This window comes from Desmodus rotundus, chromosome 8 (genome assembly GCF_022682495.2).
Source record: "Desmodus rotundus isolate HL8 chromosome 8, HLdesRot8A.1, whole genome shotgun sequence".
Lineage (NCBI taxonomy): Eukaryota > Metazoa > Chordata > Mammalia > Chiroptera > Phyllostomidae > Desmodus > Desmodus rotundus.
In genome coordinates, this window is record NC_071394.1 from 889764 (window position 1) to 906250 (window position 16487).

The 16487-nt window shown below is 60.3% G+C and overlaps 1 protein-coding gene across 1 annotated transcript in view; it reads left to right on the plus strand.

Annotated features, from left to right (window-relative positions):
• Nucleotides 1-16487, plus strand: part of ZC3H3 (zinc finger CCCH-type containing 3) — a 58393-nt gene that overhangs the window by 544 nt on the left and 41362 nt on the right. The window contains exons 2-3 of the mRNA XM_024572399.3: nucleotides 925-2215; nucleotides 3330-3526. Of these exons, the coding sequence (XP_024428167.2) occupies nucleotides 925-2215; nucleotides 3330-3526 (1488 nt within the window). The remainder of the gene's footprint in view (nucleotides 1-924; nucleotides 2216-3329; nucleotides 3527-16487) is intronic.

Genomic DNA, 16487 nt, shown 5'->3' on the forward strand with positions numbered 1-16487 from the left:
CCCCAGGCCTCAGTTTCCAAACTTTTCAATTTTTAGACTCAAGATGGGCTTTCTGCACTCTAAAAAAATCCTCTGTTAAAGTTGTTCCTACAAAGAAAAAGGTTAAGGACTGGGAAAATACGCATAGGGGAGAGTCTAGGTGCGTTGGTCCCTCCTTTGGGCCGCTTCTTGGGCTTCATCACACTTGCCCTGAGGCGTCGCTAGGTCTGGACAGGGCTCTCTTTGGGCGTGGGGGCAGGGCCTGTGGTGGGGGAGTGATGTAACTGGGGGGCGGTGGGGGGGACAGGCTTTCTACTTGTTGTTGAGTTGTAATGCCCTGGAGCCTTGGGTCGTTCCTGCGCCATGGGGACCCCGGGAAGGCCCTGCGCTGGTCTGGTCAGTCCACTTCGCTGGAGCTCCAGGCCATTCCACCTCTTTCCTGGGAGGAGGACTGTGGGCCATTCTTGTTAAATGTTGAGTTCCCAGGGCTGTCAGTCATGTGACACTCAGTGTCCTGTGTGACAGGCAGGGAGGTCACTGAGGTGCAGCCTTGCCCCCTTTTCTGTCAGCTGGCAAGCCAGAGGGCCTCCTTCCTGTCAAGGCAGCACAGTGTGGGGTCTCATTGGTCTCTTCATATGTAGTGACACTGCTCTGCAAAGGACTGTGGGCCCAGAAGAATATTCCTGGCAAAGAGGGACTAGGATGCCACAGGGGTGCATCTTCAAGGTGGACAGCCAGAGACAGGAGTGAGATGGGGCGGGTGGGGAAGGGCTTCTGGAAGAGACAGGCCCAGGAGGTTTGGGTGAACTTTCGGTGGTTCCCAGACTCCAAGGGGCCCAAGAGGGAGATGGGGTTGTGGGTGTCTTGTCATCTGATGCCCCTCTCAGGCACTGTTGCTGATTTTACTCTGACCCTCTGGTAAAGCCTGTGGTTCTATCTTCTCAGGTTTGATCGATGATTACAAAAACCTCCATGGCAATGCACCTGCCCCAGGCACTTCGGCCACTTCCCGGTGGCAGCCGCCGTCCTATAGCAGCAACAGGACTTTTGGTGCTCGCTACCCTCGTCCAAGCAGGAAGGGCTTCTCCCCGAGCCATGGGCCTGCATGGCGCAAGAAATACTCCCTCGTGAATCACCCCCCGGCGTCCTTGGACCTGCTTGGTGATGGTGCTGCACAGTCAACCCCTGGGGCCGGGGGCAGTCAGGATCCTGACCCCCAGCAGTGTGTCCTGGAGAGGCAGGTCCAGCTCAGTTCAGATCAGAGCATGGTCATCAAAATCAAGCCACCATCAAAGCCCAGCTTGGCTAGCACTGCAGGGGCCTCTCGGGGCTCTTCGGAAGAATATGAGGACCTGCCTTGGAGCAACCCCAGGCCTCGGGAAGGTGAGGGTGAGCCCCCTGGTGGGCAGCGGCAGCCCTCGAAGCCAGGAGGAGCCAAGGGGACCCGCATCCCAGAGGACCCTCTTCTGGTCTGCCAGAAGGAGGCTGGCAAGGCCCGGGTGGTGAAGTCTGTGAGCAGCTTGAGTGACAGTCTCTCTGAGTCCCGGCGGACAGTCAGTGAGAGCGCCCTTTCTGTCAAGGCGCGCCTCCTGTCTTCCACCCAGTCCCCGCGCAGTGGCACAGCCCTGGCCAGGAAGGTGGGCTCTCACCCTGTGGCCCGCTCTGCTGCGCAGCTCCTTGGGGATGGGAGAGTGGATGCCGGCCACCCAGATCAGCCAGCTCCCTCTGGCTCGGTGGCAGGCCCTGCTAGACCAGCTTCCGGACCCAGGCAGGCCCGGGAGGTCTCGCTGCTTGTGTCCTGCCAAACCAAGTTCCGGAAAAACAACTACAAATGGGTGGCTGCTTCGGCAAAGAGTCCCCGGGCCCCTCGGAGGGCCCTCAGCCCCAGAGCGGCTGCAGAGAACACGTGCACGGCCTCCTGTGGTGCAGCCGAGCGTGTGAAACCGCAGCCCAGAGCGGACTTGGATGCCAAGCCCAGGAAGTCGGCTGCCCCCAGCAAGTACAAGTGGAAGGCTGCCAGCCCCTCAGCCTCGTCTTCTTCCTTCTGTTGGCACTCGGAGGCTGGCAGCAAGGACCGTGCATCCCAGCTCTCTCCAGTCCCATCTAGGTCCCCCCCAGGGGACAAACCAGCAGTGGGACCGAGTGGCTTGAAGCCCCTATTCAGTGAGACCCCAGGGCTCTCGGCTTACAAAGTGAAGAGCCGCACCAAGATCATCAAGAGGCGGGGGAGTGCTAAGTGTGTGTCCCAGCTGCCACCCCAGGGTCCTGTGTGGGTGGGCGTGGGAGGGCGGGACCTGGCACGCCTTTGTGCTTTGCAGAGCCACTGGGAGAGCCCCCCTGCAGGGGTGCGGGAGGAAGGAGCAAGGCATCACCTGCCAGCTCCTGGTGACTGCCTGGTTGTGCCTTTGGGAGAGCTCTGTTAGTCGGCATGAGGCTGGGTTACTGCAGAGTGAGGGAGGCTCAGCCTGGCCAGGGCCTGGCTTGGGGCCCCCAGCTGGGCAGGGACAGGAGACACGGGTGCAAGTGGGCCCACCCTTTCTCCTACTGGGAGAGGCTGCTGGGCTGGCTTTTCTTCTGGGTCCACAGGCTTTTCGTACCTGGACCAGCGCTGGTGGAGCAAATGCAGAGTGCAGCATGTCTGCGGGAGGAGCCATTCTCCACTAGGGAGGAAGGCTGCCCCCTGGCAGCCCAGTGACCCCACGTGTCCCTCCTGGTCTCTACCCTTGTGGGTTGTGAGGCAACTCAAAGATGGTGCTTGGTCTGGGATCAGGGACTTACTTGTGGCGGCCACTGCTGACAAGGCCAGAGGGCCTACCTCTGTTATCAGACAGGGCAGTGTGCCCCTCCCTTGCTGCGAGTGCCCCTCCGCAGGTATTCCCCCTCTCCCCCTCCACCATCCCATCTTGGTCTTTGGCCTGCTCCCTGTGTGGGTGGCCCCATCTTTTTCAGGATGGTGGACAGGGGAGCTGTGTGAGAAGCTTCTGTGAAGAGGGCTGGGGTACTTGTGGCTGCCCCCCTCTGGACATCTCCAGTCTCCTTTGCCCCCAGCCCAGTGCACCTGGGGGCCTATTTGACAAACTGGGTGGGGGTCTGGCTGGCCACTGCACTCTGCTCTTTGCCTGCCCTGGCTCAGGGACCCTGGAGCCCCCTCCGCATGGCTGGGAGCCAACAGCCCTGCCGCTGGTGGTTGTGGGGGAGACGGAGCAGGCGGGGCTGGAACCTGTCAGGCTCAGCCCAGGGTCTCCTGGTGCTGGTTGCATGGTCCTGGGACCCGCATGGCTGGGGTGGGTGGGCCAGCCATCTGCTGGGGGTGGGGTCTGTTGAGAGCTGCCTGTTCTTTGTGTCCGCAGCCTTCCGGGGGACAAGAAGAGCAGCCCCCCACCTGCTGCCACTGCTAAGAGCCAGTTCAGCCTGCGTAGGAGGCAGACCCTCCGAGGGAAGAGCAGCCCCCTTCAGAAGAAGACCCCCACCAAGGGCCTGACGCAGGTCACCAGGCAGCGGCTGTGCGGCCTGTCTGCCGGCGGGGCTCATCCCCCCACCAAGGAAGGTAGGAGGACCGGGCTCTGGGAGGGCTGGCTCTGGGGACCCCAGAGCTGGGTCTGCGCTGGCCTGGGAGGGTTGGCTTTGCCCTTTTTGTGAGTTGCTGGTGTTTCGGGGGCAGCGTGGGGGCAGCGACCTGGGGTGTGGCCCCACTGAGGCAATGGCAGCACATTGGGGGAGCTGCTGCTGACTGGGGGTCCGTGGGGTGTGCATGAGAGGGAGGCAGGCGATCACCGTGACACTGTCCTGGGGAGCCAGGGCTCATCTGGATGCACCTGGTCCTGCGGTGTCCCCTTTCTGTCCCTTTGAGCAGCTGGGGGATCGTGTGGTGGTGGCTTCCCAGGCCGATGCTGTGAGACCTGGAGGTAACAGGGTTTAGGGCCGAGCAGGCTGGGCCTCAGGCCGTTCGGCTTGGGACCGAGGCTCTACTGACTGCGGTGCAGAGGGCTCTGGAGGAACCCAGTTGGCGGGGCTGAGCTTCTGCGCAGGAGTTGGTCCCTAGAGGGCCAGCGTGGGGCCACAGGGGGCCGTGAGGAGGTTAGGCTGCAGGGCCCTGGCTGCCCACCTGCCCTTGTTTGGTGCCACGTCCCATGTGCCACCACAAGTGTGCACTTCATCTCAAGGTGACAGAGCAAAGGGAGCCCCATGGTGGTTGCTGGTGGCAGAAGCCCAGCCCCAAGTCCCCACTTCAGCCCTGCTGTGTGGCCTGGTGGCCAGTAGAGGGCGTACTTGCCCCTGTTTTCCTTCAGTCCTCCTCCTTCTGGTAATTGATTGCCTAATTTCCTCTTTATGTGAAAGAAAGCAGATATCAAGTAATTTGCAGCAATAACCTGCTAATGCCGGGCTAGTATCCAAACTCCTCTGTTCATTTCAAGTGGCAGATAAAACACTAATATATAATTATCCTTGCAAATTGGATTGTTTTAAATAACCAAAAGGCTACGGCCAGGAGAAGGCGACCACCTCCCTTGTGCTTCTGTTGCCGTGTAATTGCCCCGTTCAGTCAATTTCCCTGGCATTAGAAATTCCATCACAATCAACATTAAGCTTTATTCATCGCGATGGCTGAGAGCCGGGCCATTTCTCCTCTTTTTCTTAACTGGCAAAATTAATCAGGGAAAAGATTTTAAACATTTACCCGTGCGAAAGAGGTCAGCTCTGCCACTGTATTGCTCAGCAGATAAGGGGCTAATAAAAAGGAAATTGAGTTACTAATGATCACCAGAAACAGAGTGTATAAAGCCTGGTAACCACCAGTTCAGGGAAAGGGAGAATCAATTTTCCTGGGACAAGGTGCGCTCATTTTTTATTTTGGCGCATATTATCAGCAGTTTAATTTGAGAGCACATAAACAGGAGGAAACAGTTAGGGAATAATGAGCCTGGAGGTGTAGTGTGCTGCAGGAAATATGCTGTACACAATTTATTTGGCACAACAGATAATCGCTTTAATTGAATTCAAAACTGCATTGTTCAGCAGGAACGGCCATCGCTGCCCTGGGGACGAGCTGTGCAGGTCCCAGCTGTGCGGGTCCCAGCCTGACTCCTTGGCTGTCCCTCCTCTGTCTATCCCCTCACCCCTCCCTGCTGCCCGTCCCATGAAGGGTCTGGCTCTTTGGGCTAGGAGTCACTTTGGCAGCGGAGGGGAGGCAGGGGCCCTGGGGTCTTCACCTCTGCAGTCACTGTGCCTCTTGCCTTCTTTTCTCCCCTGGGGACGCTCTGTCTGTTTGCAGCTGGGGGATTGAGGGGACACCTGCGAAAGGGCCCGGGGGGTGCTGTGTGCTGACTGGCGGGGCTCCCACGTTGCGGCTGCACAGAGACCCTGGGTGGTCTGTCTCCGGGTGGACAGACGCTGGAGGAGGCAGGAGAGGAGAAAACCTCTTACAGACCTCCAGAGCGGTTTCCAGCTTTGCCACCCGTGTAGTTGTGGCAATTAGCAGTCGCAGCGAACGGCACTTGCCGCACACGTGGACGCAGCAGGATCCCCCTCAGCACAGGCCCGGGGGTTCAGGGCCAGCTCCGTGGCCTGTCCTCCTCCAGCTGCACTGGGCCCCAGTTCTGTGACTTGGGCCACCCTGGAGTAACAGGCTGGATCCGTGCCCCTGAGCCCGGTCCCACATGCAGAGGGGGTGCTGTCGAGCCCACTTGCACCCGGGTCAGGCTGGGAGGGGAGCCAGTGTGCCTGCTTACTGTGTGGGGCTGGTGGCCCACCTGTGCCTGGGCCCCAGGCCAGGGGCCTTTCTGATGGCAACAGGTCACAGGATGCCTACACCCAGTGGGCAGCGTTTACTATGGTACGCCAAGGAAAAGCTATGGGTGGGCATGGCATTGGCACTTCCCAGAAGTCACTGAGGTGGGGGAGTCCTGCTGCCTCGCCTGCCCAGGACAGTGGGTGTGGCCGTAGCCCACCCTCCTAGCCTCCCCCTGGCTGTCCTGAGCCGTGGTCCTGCTAGGGAAGCCCCAGACTGCACAGGAGAGGAACTGGTGTGGTGGGTGAGGATGTGGGCCTGGTGAGCTGCTTGTGGCCGTCTGGGCAGGGCTGTGGTTGACAGGAAGAGCCCTGTTTCCATCCTGCTGACCTTCGCTGCCTCCTCAACAGCTTCCACCTCCTCTCACCAGGCCCACCTCTTTGACCAGGTGTCCAGGTGTGCCTAGTGGGCCAGGTGGGAGCCTGCTGCTTGCTGCCGGGCAGCCCTATGTGCGGGCCTACGGGCTGCAGAGGGTCCGTGGGTAGAGGTGGCCTTGCCCTGGGTGTCCATGGAATGGAGGCATTTTCTTGCCACCAGTGCTTCTCCAAGGCTGCTTGGGGTGGTGGGGGCAGAGGGGTCCAGCTTAGAGGGGCCAGGCTGCTGGGCAGGCTGTGAGCTGGGAGGCTGAGTATCATGGAGTGTGTGCCCAAACTCCAGGGCTCGACACTGGGGAAGCAGGGAAGCCTGGGATGGGGCCCTGCCCACCCAGGCCAGGCTCAGGAGCACAGCATGGCCCTGTCCTTTCCCAAGGTAGCCCTAGGTCACTGGTCCCAGCCTCATGAGGAGCGGGAGCCCCGCAGTGAGCCCAAGGAAGTCTCTCCTGACCGGTGTGGTGGACGGGGGCACTCGCAGCTCTGCCACAGCCCTGGGAGGGCCCCAGCTCCCGCCCCAGAGCTGAGGAGGGGGAGGGCAGGCAGTGTGGGTTCCTGGCAGGGGTGGGTGCAGAGCCAGCCCCCTTACTTTCCCACGGTGTTCCTGTTCTTGTGTGGCCCAGGGAAGCAGCCCTGCATCCTGCACTCACCCTGAGATTTTCCCAGGATGCTGTCGTAGCCTCACCCCCACCCCCTTCCAACGTCTGTGCCCCAGCTGAGGGTCGTCTCCCGGGCTGCTGTGCAGACTGCGGGAGCAGCCGTCAGGGGCAGGACTGCTGCCGGCGTTCTGCCACCGAGGAGTCGGTGGTCCTGCATGCTCGCTGTGTGCAGTGGGCTGTTCAGTTTCCCTACAGCAGGCACCAGAAAGGGCGTGAGAGCAGTTAAATCTGCAGTCTTGCTTTCATAAGGGAAAAAGAAAATGCTGAATGAGGGGCTTGAAAGGCAAGCATCGCTCTCCTGAGTCTTGCATATATTACCAGATACATTGGAGGCTCCAGTTTTGCGTTTGCCCTGGTTCCGCTCATTAATTATTCCGCAAGAGCTGTGTGGGGGTTCCGTGTGTGCGCAAGGGGCTCGGTGCTGCCCTGCCAGGCTTGGAGCCTCTCTGGGGCTGGGGGCACCCGACTGACCCCGAGAAGCTGAAGCCTGGAAGGAGGAGTGATGTTCTCAGGACAGCAGGAGCTGGCACCCAGGGGGCTGGGGAGCACCTGGTTCTGGGTCCTGGGTCGGGGCCAGCTTGGGTGCACCTCGTGTCTAAGGAGCTGAAGCAGCATGCCCGCAGCGTCACCCCTGTGTTCTGGCCTCCTTGCCTAGTGAGCCCTGCCTCCTCTCGGCTCAAGGCCCCTCCTCTTCCCACAGCTGCCCCTCTGGGGTATGTCCCACCTGCTCGCCTGGGCCCAGCCCCTCCCTTGCCTGGGGCAGTGCTGGGCTCGACCAGATCTCCGCAAGGACCTGTGGCCTGGCCCCCTGGTGGCTGGGCCCCATGTCATGCTGGCAGGCAGAGGCTGGGGAAGCGAAGGCCTGTGGGGAGGAAGCAGCCCTGGCAGTGTCTCTTGCCTGCAGGATACCTTGTTTTCTAGCTAATTACTTCTCTGTGCCATCCCTGCCCCTGGTAAGCTGATGGTCACTGAATGTCACAGAGCCCCAGGTGCTGTGCTGGACATGTCGCCAATAGGCCAGCCTAGTGAGGCCCCCACAGCCTGGGGCAAAGAGGGATGACTCTAGCATAGGCGTGACTCTGAGTAGCAGAGAGAAGACAGAGAGACTGGCCAGCTGGCCGGGAGGCAGGGAGCTGGTGCCAGGCTGGGCAGCGCTTCCTGAGAGCCAGAGCGGGGAGACACCTGGGGTCGGGGTGGGGGGTGTTTCTGAGCAGAGTGCACAGGGAGTGCCCAGGGGGTCAGCAGGTGTCGGAGCAGGTGTGGCTGTCCTTCCCCGGGAGTTGCCTGGAATGAAGGGACTCAGGGCCGAGAGCCAGCACCCCAGGCTGGAGGGCCCAAGTCACCCACCGCTGCTGCTTCTCTATTTTCTGGGAGGCCGCAGCCTGGCCTCTTCAGCGCCTTGGAGTGTAAGGACAGTTCTCCACTCTGCCTTGCTGCTGGACCTCCCAGTCACCCCGCCAGGGGCGTACTGCCGCCCTGGAGGTGCTGCTTGCTGGGCGCTGGGCTTGTAGGAGGCGGCTGAGGGAAGGCCAGGAGCCACACTGTTTGTTACTGCTGTTCCCTCTGCCCAGAGCCGGAGAGTGAGGCTGGGCAGCCCGGCCTTCCCCCATGTGGGTAGCCACCCGGCTGGGAGTGCCGAGCCCCAGGCTCCAGGCAGGTGGAGGGTGGACATGGCATCGGCACCAGAGTGGGACAGGCGGGAACGGCAGGCATAGGGGCTGCGGTGTGTCCAGGAAAGACCAGATAGTGAGGTGGTGGCCCAGGAGGGGGTGCAAGCCCCAGCTGTCCCTCGGCAAGAATCAGGTGCAGGCTGGTGGCCAGCCTGGCTGCCCTGCTGGGTCCTGGGTGATGGAATCCCAAGGAGCTCCGTGGGCGTGCTCCTTGCAGACGCAGGCAGGGCCAGGGCACGGAGACCTGAGTGCGGGGTGCAGTGTGGGTGCCCTCAGGCAGGCACCCCTGAACTGTGCAGAGGGACCTGGGCGTCCAGCTAGTAGCTGGTGGCCTCAGCAGGTTAGGCCTTGGCAGGTCATTGATCCTTCAGCGTCTTTGTCTTTCTCCGTACGTTGGGGCTGATGACAGGTCTCTGTCTGGAGGCCTGAGGGCCACAGCTGGCCATGTAGGGCCAGGGCTGTGACTTCCAGGCCCTGAGCCGGGGCTGGACTGCCCTTGCCTGTCCCTCTGCCCTGAGGGAGCTCGGAGGGCTGAGGTGGGCACCTCACAAAGCGGCTCCAGAGGCCTTTCTCCTTCGGGGTCCCCTGTAGCACACTCTCCTCACCTCTCATCTTGAAAAAGGGAGGTGCGGGGTCATTGGATCAGGCTCAGGCTGCCCTCCCCATAGTGGGCTGTCCCTGGGGCTGTGGAGGGGGTGGAGGGGCCGCAGAGCCGCACCACTCCTCCTGCTGCCCTGGGCACCGGCTGCCTGGGGCCAGTGGCCTTGACTCTGGGCGGTGAGGAAGTCCTTGAAGGGCAGCACTTGGGGAGAGGGATCACCGGAGGGCAGAGGATGGAGGGGCTGCTGTTCAGGGTCTGACCTGCCCACACAGCAGGCCAGGGGGCCTGAGCCCAGACGGAGCGGGGTGGTGGCCTTCAGCACTTTTTTCTAAAGTACGTTATTGTATGGCTATAAATCCCCCCTGGGCAGAGCTATATTCTACAAGGTAGTTTTTTGTTTTCTTCCCAATTTTTTCCATTCCATTTCGTGTTTCCTTTGACCCATAGGTTACTTAGAAGGGTGTTGCTTCATTCCCAGACCTGTGGGGTTGAAGGTACTCACGTTTCTTGCTTTCTAGTGCAGCAGTGTGGTGTCGGACTTGTGAGGTTTGTGGAGGAAGCATCAGGCCCCTGCATCTGCCGCCTGCCAGAGGGGGTGGGGCCGCAGAAAGTGACCGAGTAGCCCTGGTTTTCCGATCTTCCCTGCACTTCCCAATGGGGCAGGGTTCTGTGGGGTCACAGTCACCAGCAGTGTGCTCAGACCCCATGTGCTTGCACGTCCGTCCTTCTTCTGGTTGTCGTCCTCCGTGAGCTGTTCCCAGGCCGCCTCACTGCACGCAGACATGTTCAGAACTGCTCCCCCTCCCTGGTGGGTTGCATCTCTTTGTGTTACAGGTGCCCGTTTTTGTCCCAGGAAGGCTTCCTGCCTGCAGGTTCCCTTTCTCGGACACAAGTCCTCTCCTCGTCTCACTGTGTGCCCGGTGCATTGTGCGCAGCAAGTGGCTGGTCCCCAGGTCGGGGCACAGTTGGGGACTGTGCGGGAGAGTCTGTCTGTCCGCACAGTGTGACACCCGGGAGTCGGGCGTGAAATTCCATCTCACTGCACGCTGCTTCCGCCTGCTCTGTGGTCTTTCTCCCCTTTCTCTCTTTTTTTGAGTGTATACTTTTTATTCCGTGTCTCCTCGGTTAGCTCAGTGGATGTACGTTTATGCCGGAAGTGGTTTCCCAGAGGTCAGAGTGCACATTCCTGATTTAGGGGATACTTAGACCACTCAGTCACTTCCTAGATGGCGTAAGAGGCTCCGTGTCTGGAACCTACTCCCCTTCCACCTGCCACCCTGGAGCCATGGTGAGGAGCTCTCTGCTGGCTTGAGAGCTCGAGAGGCGCTTTACACCGCCAGGTCGTCTGTCTCCCTTCATCCCCTCCCTCTCCTTCTGCGGAAGAACACTTCCTGGGTTGCCTTTGGCACTGCTGACTCTCAGCGCAGGTGTGCCTGAGCTGGCCTTGCTTTCGCCCTGATAGCTGAGGAGTGGCTGGGGAGCATTGGGTTGCAGGCACCTGAGCTCAGCTGCTTGGCTGGACCTGCATCCTCCCCCAGCAGGCAGCCTCCCCTCTGCCATGGATGGCATTTTTCTCCCACTTAGCTTTTGGCAGCTGTGTGCTTTTCATTTATCCTGCTAGCTTTGGTGATGTTTCTTGAAGCTGTGGCTTGATGGTTTTCACCACTTTGGGAAAATTCTCAGCCATCGAGCTTGCCAGTGCTGCCTCTGCCGCACCCCACCTCTGTTTCAGGGTGCTCGGCGGCACCTCCAGGGTAGGGTCTCACCTTTGTCCTTCCCTGCGTCTCCGTTGCTCGTTTCTCCTCATGCCTGAGTCTGCATGATCTCCTCTCTCTGTTTCCTAGCTTACTTCCTATTTGTTCAGCATTGTGTGATGTGCTAAGCCCCTTAATTGAGGCCTTGGTTTCACTTATGTTTAAATTCTGCAATTTCCATTTGTTTTTTTAAGTAGTTTCTAGGTATCTGCCCAACTTTTCAGTCTTGTCTTTAATATTTTACTTATTTGTAGAGAGAGGGGAAGGGAGGGAGAAAGAGAGGGAGAAAGAAAGGGAGAGAACCATCAGTGTGTGGTTGCCTCTCACTCACCCCCAACTGAGGGCCTGGCCAGCAACCCAGGCATGAGCCCTGACTGGGAATTGAACCAGTGACCCTTTGGTTCACAGGCCAGTGCTCAATCCACTGAGCCGTACCAGCCAGGGCTCAATCTTGTCTTTAAGCACAAAACATATCAGCCATTTTTAGGAGTCAATGCCTGACCACTCATTTTACTAGGATGCCTGTTCATTCCATTGTCTGGTCTTTTGTTCTTCTTTTTCCTTTTTTTGGTAAAATTTAAGTTATATTTTATTGATTATACAATTACAGTTGTTCCAACTTTTCCCCTTTGCCCCCTCTGCCAGCCCCCACACCATTGCTCATGTCCGTGGGTCAGCCACGCATGCAAGGGGGACCAGAAGAGGCCGGAGTTTGTTTATAAACTCTGCGTTTGTTCTGACTTGTTTGAAATTTAGTCACCGTCAAAGTCCTCTCCATTTGATGCAACACACCTATCGAGGTGTTTTCCCACTGTTCACAACAGTTTCGAACTCGTCGATTTTGATGGCTTTAGTTCTAAGGCTGTTTTTTGTTTTACTCTCCCGCATCAGCAAAAGGGTTCTCTCTGAGGACTCTTTTCTCATCTGAGGAAACAAACAAACAAACAAAAAAGTTGCTCCAGGAGAGACTGGGCAAAGAGAGAGGGTGGGTCCTGCCGTTTTGGGTCAAAAACTGAACACTCAGCGCCTCGTGGGTAGGTGTACTCGTAACTCACCCACCGTGAAACAGGCAAATGCACTGAAAGAGTCCTCAAAAAAATTCACTGAAGCCGAATGCAGCCTCTCCCAACAACGCCAGCTGGCGCACTGGTGCAGATGGGTTTCTAGCACACTCACCCAGCGGGGGAAGCCTGTACTGCAGGGGCCCGCCCTCCAGGAGATAATTGCAGTTTTTGGGTCCCCCCTTGTGTATGCTCTTTGGTACTCTGTTTGCTGCGCTGTACTTTGCGTCCCTGTGGCTGTTCTGCGACCACCAGTTTGTACTTCTTCCCCTCACCTCTTTCACTCATTCCCTGAACCCCCCCGTCTGGCAGCCCTCAGAACGTTCTCTGTGTCTGTGATTCTGTTTCTGTTCAACTTGTTCATTTTGCTTTTTAGATTCAATTATTGATACATATGTTTTTTATTTTTATTTCTTATTTGTAGAGAGAGGGGAAAGTAGGGAAAAAGAGAGGGAAACATCAATGTGTTGCCTCTCGCCTGCCCCCTAGTGGGGATCTGGCCTGTAACCCAGGCATGTGCCCTGACTGGGAATTGAACCAGTGACTCTTTAGTTCACAGGCTGATACTCAATCTACTGAGCCACACCAGCCAGGGCTAACCCAGCAGTTTCTAATCATTGAGTGTCCAGTTATTGCTCGTTTGCCTAAGAGTCTATCTCTCAGGCGTGGCAGGAAGGCACGCTGGCCTCAGAGATGAGCCTTAGGACCCTTGGCTCTTTCGGTGTCTCTGGTCCAGGGGTGCATGGGCCTGCAGAGGCCAGGGCCTGTCAGGGCTGGTCCACACAGCACTGGGACGTGGTGTCCAGCTCAGGAAGCCGGTCCCTCCTGGGGGCTGAACCCCAGGGCCATGCGGCTGCAGCATCAGGAGCGCAGCTCACCTGAGGGTGCAGGCTCAGGAGGCTCCCGTGGGACCAAGAGCCAGTGCTCTCTGGGCAGGGCCAAGGCCACTGTCTGCCTCTGTCCCTTGGCCTGTCCCTACCTGTTTCAGCTGTGCTGGGTGAGGGCCATGGTGTTCAGGGATGGCCTGTGGGAAGCCAGGGTCCTGGGGGTATCTAATAGGCGTGGCACTGGGCAGCATCCTGTCCCAGCTGGTTAGAGTTCATGGATGTGGTAGGGCCCTAGGAGTTGTTCTGCCCCCTCATGCACCCCCTGCATGTGAGGGGAGGCAGGCCCAGGACGCCCAGTACACTGGGTGCGTCAGCCTGGGGCCACTCAGAGCCGCTGGTCCAGGTAGGCCCTCTGGGCCGCCCTGTTGCTGCTGTCGTTCTTTGGCTGTGGGCCTTCGGGCTGAGCTCCTGAGCTGCACCGAGGCATCCCCTTCCTCGGTGCGCCCTGGGCTACAGGACCACGCCGGGCTCCTGCAGCCTTTCTGCTAATTGCCCTTCCTGCATCAGCAGCGGTTATGTGGCACCGGGGCTCTGGGGCTCCGAGGCTCCGAGGAGGCCTTGGGCAGGGCTGTGGGTGCATGGCGCTCCCCCACGCCCCTGAGGGAGCAGCCAGGAGGCAGCAGACACAGCCCCCTTCCCCACAGGGTGCTCTTGAGAGGCAGGAGCCACTTTGGCCCGAGAAGTCTTGTAGAGGGAAGAAGGGTCGTTTTAGGGATGCCTCTGGGGGAGTGCACTCTGTCCTCCGTGTGCCTGCGCAGCAGGGAAGCTGCCTACGGGTGCCGCCTGTCCCTGAACTGGCGAGCAGGTGGAGGTGTGTGGGTGGGCCGAGGGGCCAGCCCCAGGCTGGGTGCACCTCTGGCTCTGCCTGCCAGGGTGCTGGGCCGGGGAGCAAACGTGGGAAGTGCTGGATCGGCCAGTGATCACATGCAACTGGTTTCTGGTCCCCCAGCCAACAGGCCTTCAGGGTCTCCTGTAGGGCTCAGCCCTGGGGAGGGGAGGCCCTGGTCCTGGGTGGCATCTGGGCCAGCCAAGGGACAGATGCCCGCAGTGCCTGGACTTTTGGGACCAGGGTCTGTGCCCGGAGGCTGTCTCCTTGCACCTCCGTGCCATTACCCCTAGGGGAGACACGCAGCTGTGGTGAGCCGAAGGGCTGGCATGGGTGGCGGCTCCAAGATGCGGGGACAGCTCCTGTGGAGAGCAGAGACAGATTCCTAGCCAGAGGAGACAGGGCTGCAGTCAGAGGGTCCCGTGGGCCCCCATGTGCGGGGTGCAGCTGTGCTGAAAGGGGACCTGCAGCCCCTTCGGTTCGGGCTCTGTGGAGACTATGGGCTGTGACGTTCAGCTGTGGGTGAACCACGTCCCAAGGGAAGAGGGTGAGGACAGGCCACCCGGCCAGCACTGGAGGGACCTCAGAGACACACACCTGGGTGGTGTGTCCCCTCCAGCCTGACGCCCCTCCATAGAAGACCCTCCCCTCCCAGGTTCTGTAGCCACAGCTCGGAGCCGCAGGGCCTGTGGCCGCTACTCGTGGGTACAGTGTGGCTGTGCTCTGTGCTGCCCACCTGCCACCTCCTGCGCCCGGCCTGCCCATGGGCACACTGGACCTACCAGGAGCCCGGCTGTGTCCCTCCACCCAGGCCAGCTGTTTGCAGCTGGGGTGAGACCGTGCCCCTCCTTGTGGGCTGACCAGTCAGGCCCCCGTGGCCGGGTAGAGGCTGCACCTGTACATGCGGAGGACAGCGCGGGGCACACCTGGCGGCCGGGCAGTGCCAGCCCTGCTGTCAGCGGGAGGCTGTGGAGCGGGAGGATGAGGACAGGGCTGCGCCTCCCCACCCAGCACCTGCGTCTGGGGTGACGGGTGAGCTGCCCCTCTGTGGGCCCCACCCCCTTGGGGGAGAAGACCCACCAATTCAGCGGGGCGGGGGCCTGGCAGTGTGTTTGCTTCGGACCTGCTGCCTCCTCGTCGCTGACTGCCGGGGCAGCGTTGGGCACTTGAGCTGTCAGCCTGAAGCTGGCAAGGAGCCTGGAGCTGGGTTCTGGGGGCTCGTGCGCTGGGTACAGAGGGCTGCAGGTAAGAAGGCGCAGCTGGCTGGCTGCACATGGGCTGTTGACTGTCTGGGAGGCTAGGGGTGGCCTTCGAGTGCAGGAGGGCACAGGCTGGCCCTGTGGTGCAGGACCGAGAGGAGCGGGTCCGGGGTGGGCCCCGGTCATGGGCTCCATCTTCTTTTTTGTAATCTTAACCTGAGGATAGGTTTATTGATTTTAGAGAGAGAGTCATTGGTGTGAAAGGGAAACATCAATTGGCTGCCTCCTGTATGCCCTGCAACCAGGGATTGAACCCACAGCCCCTTGGTGTAAGGGACGGTAATCCAGCCTACTGAGCCACTGGCCAGGGCCAGCTCTGTCATTTTAAGTTAAGGCAGCAGTTGAGCCCCAGGACCCACCACGTGCCACAGGCTGACCCCGTGCTCTGATGGGCACAGCCGTACACCGCACCTGTGTGTGTGCCGGCCCATGGGGGGCCCCGGGTGCCGTGTTGGCACATCCACGCACACCCCAGGGCCGTGCTGGATACAGGGCCCTCCTGGCTTCTGGGGCTGCAGAGCCAGAGGAGGGTGTGGCCTTTGCCCTGTATCAGGCAGGTCTGGAGTGAGGGGCCAGTGAAGCAGGTGAGGCCCCAGCTCCAGGATGTCCCGTCATAGCTGCTCTGGGAGGGCAGACTGGACGCTGGGGGGAGCAGCAGGCCTCAGGGTCTGGGGCCAGCAGTGTGGCCCCAAGCTGCCCGGGTCTGCTGGCGGAGAGTGGGTACCGGTGTGCGTGTGGACAGACCTGCGTCTGTGTAGACCCTGCTCCCAGCCTGTCCCCTCTCTGGGCAGGGGGCCCAGGGAAGGGAGCTGTCTGTGCCACCGAGCCCCTGCCTCTGAAGCACAGGGCCTGGGTGTGCTCTGCCTGCAGGCCCCTGCTTCCTGCCAGGCCGTCTCCTCTGCCTTGAGGACCTGCCCCTGGGCCCAGCAGCTGGGGCGCACGGCGGGGCCCTCGCACTCCCCTCTTCTGCCCCATAGGGTGGTTGAACAGGCCAGGGAGACCCACCACCCATGATCTGTAGTGAGTGTCACAGAGCAAACGACCCCCATCGCGTGCCGTCGGGTCAGGTGTCAGCGCACGATCGATGGCTCGTGCACAGTGATTATCAGAACCAGCGGCTCGTGTTGCTTGAGTGAGTGTGAGGAGAGTGGGGTCTCAATCTTCCCTCTAATGGGGCCCTGACAGTCCGCTGCGTCTCGGGCTGCTGGCGTCGTCATTAAACACCAGGTGGAGCGGGACAGCAGAGCGCACGGCCGCCATGGGGCAGGCGGCTGACGGCGGCTGTTTGTCGTTGCTGAGCTGCCTGTGCTCCTCAGCCTGCAGAGCCGGCAGCTGCCCAGGTGACGTGTGGCTTCTCGGGCTGCCACTGTGATTTGATCATCGGTAAATGTTTGTCAGAGGCTGATTCCCATGTTGGGCGGCACGGCTGCAAGGAGGCTGGTGAAGAGTGCCTTTGGGCTCGTGGCCGCAGGCAAGAGAAGAGGCCAGCGGAGCCCATCCTGCCCCCCTGACGTGCAGGTGTGGGGCTCAGGGGAAGGGCAGGCTGTGGCCCTGGCCCCCTGCTGACCTGCCCCAGCAGGACCCTCAGGATAGGCCTGGGCAGTGATGTCCATGAGAGTCTCCCCTTTGGGG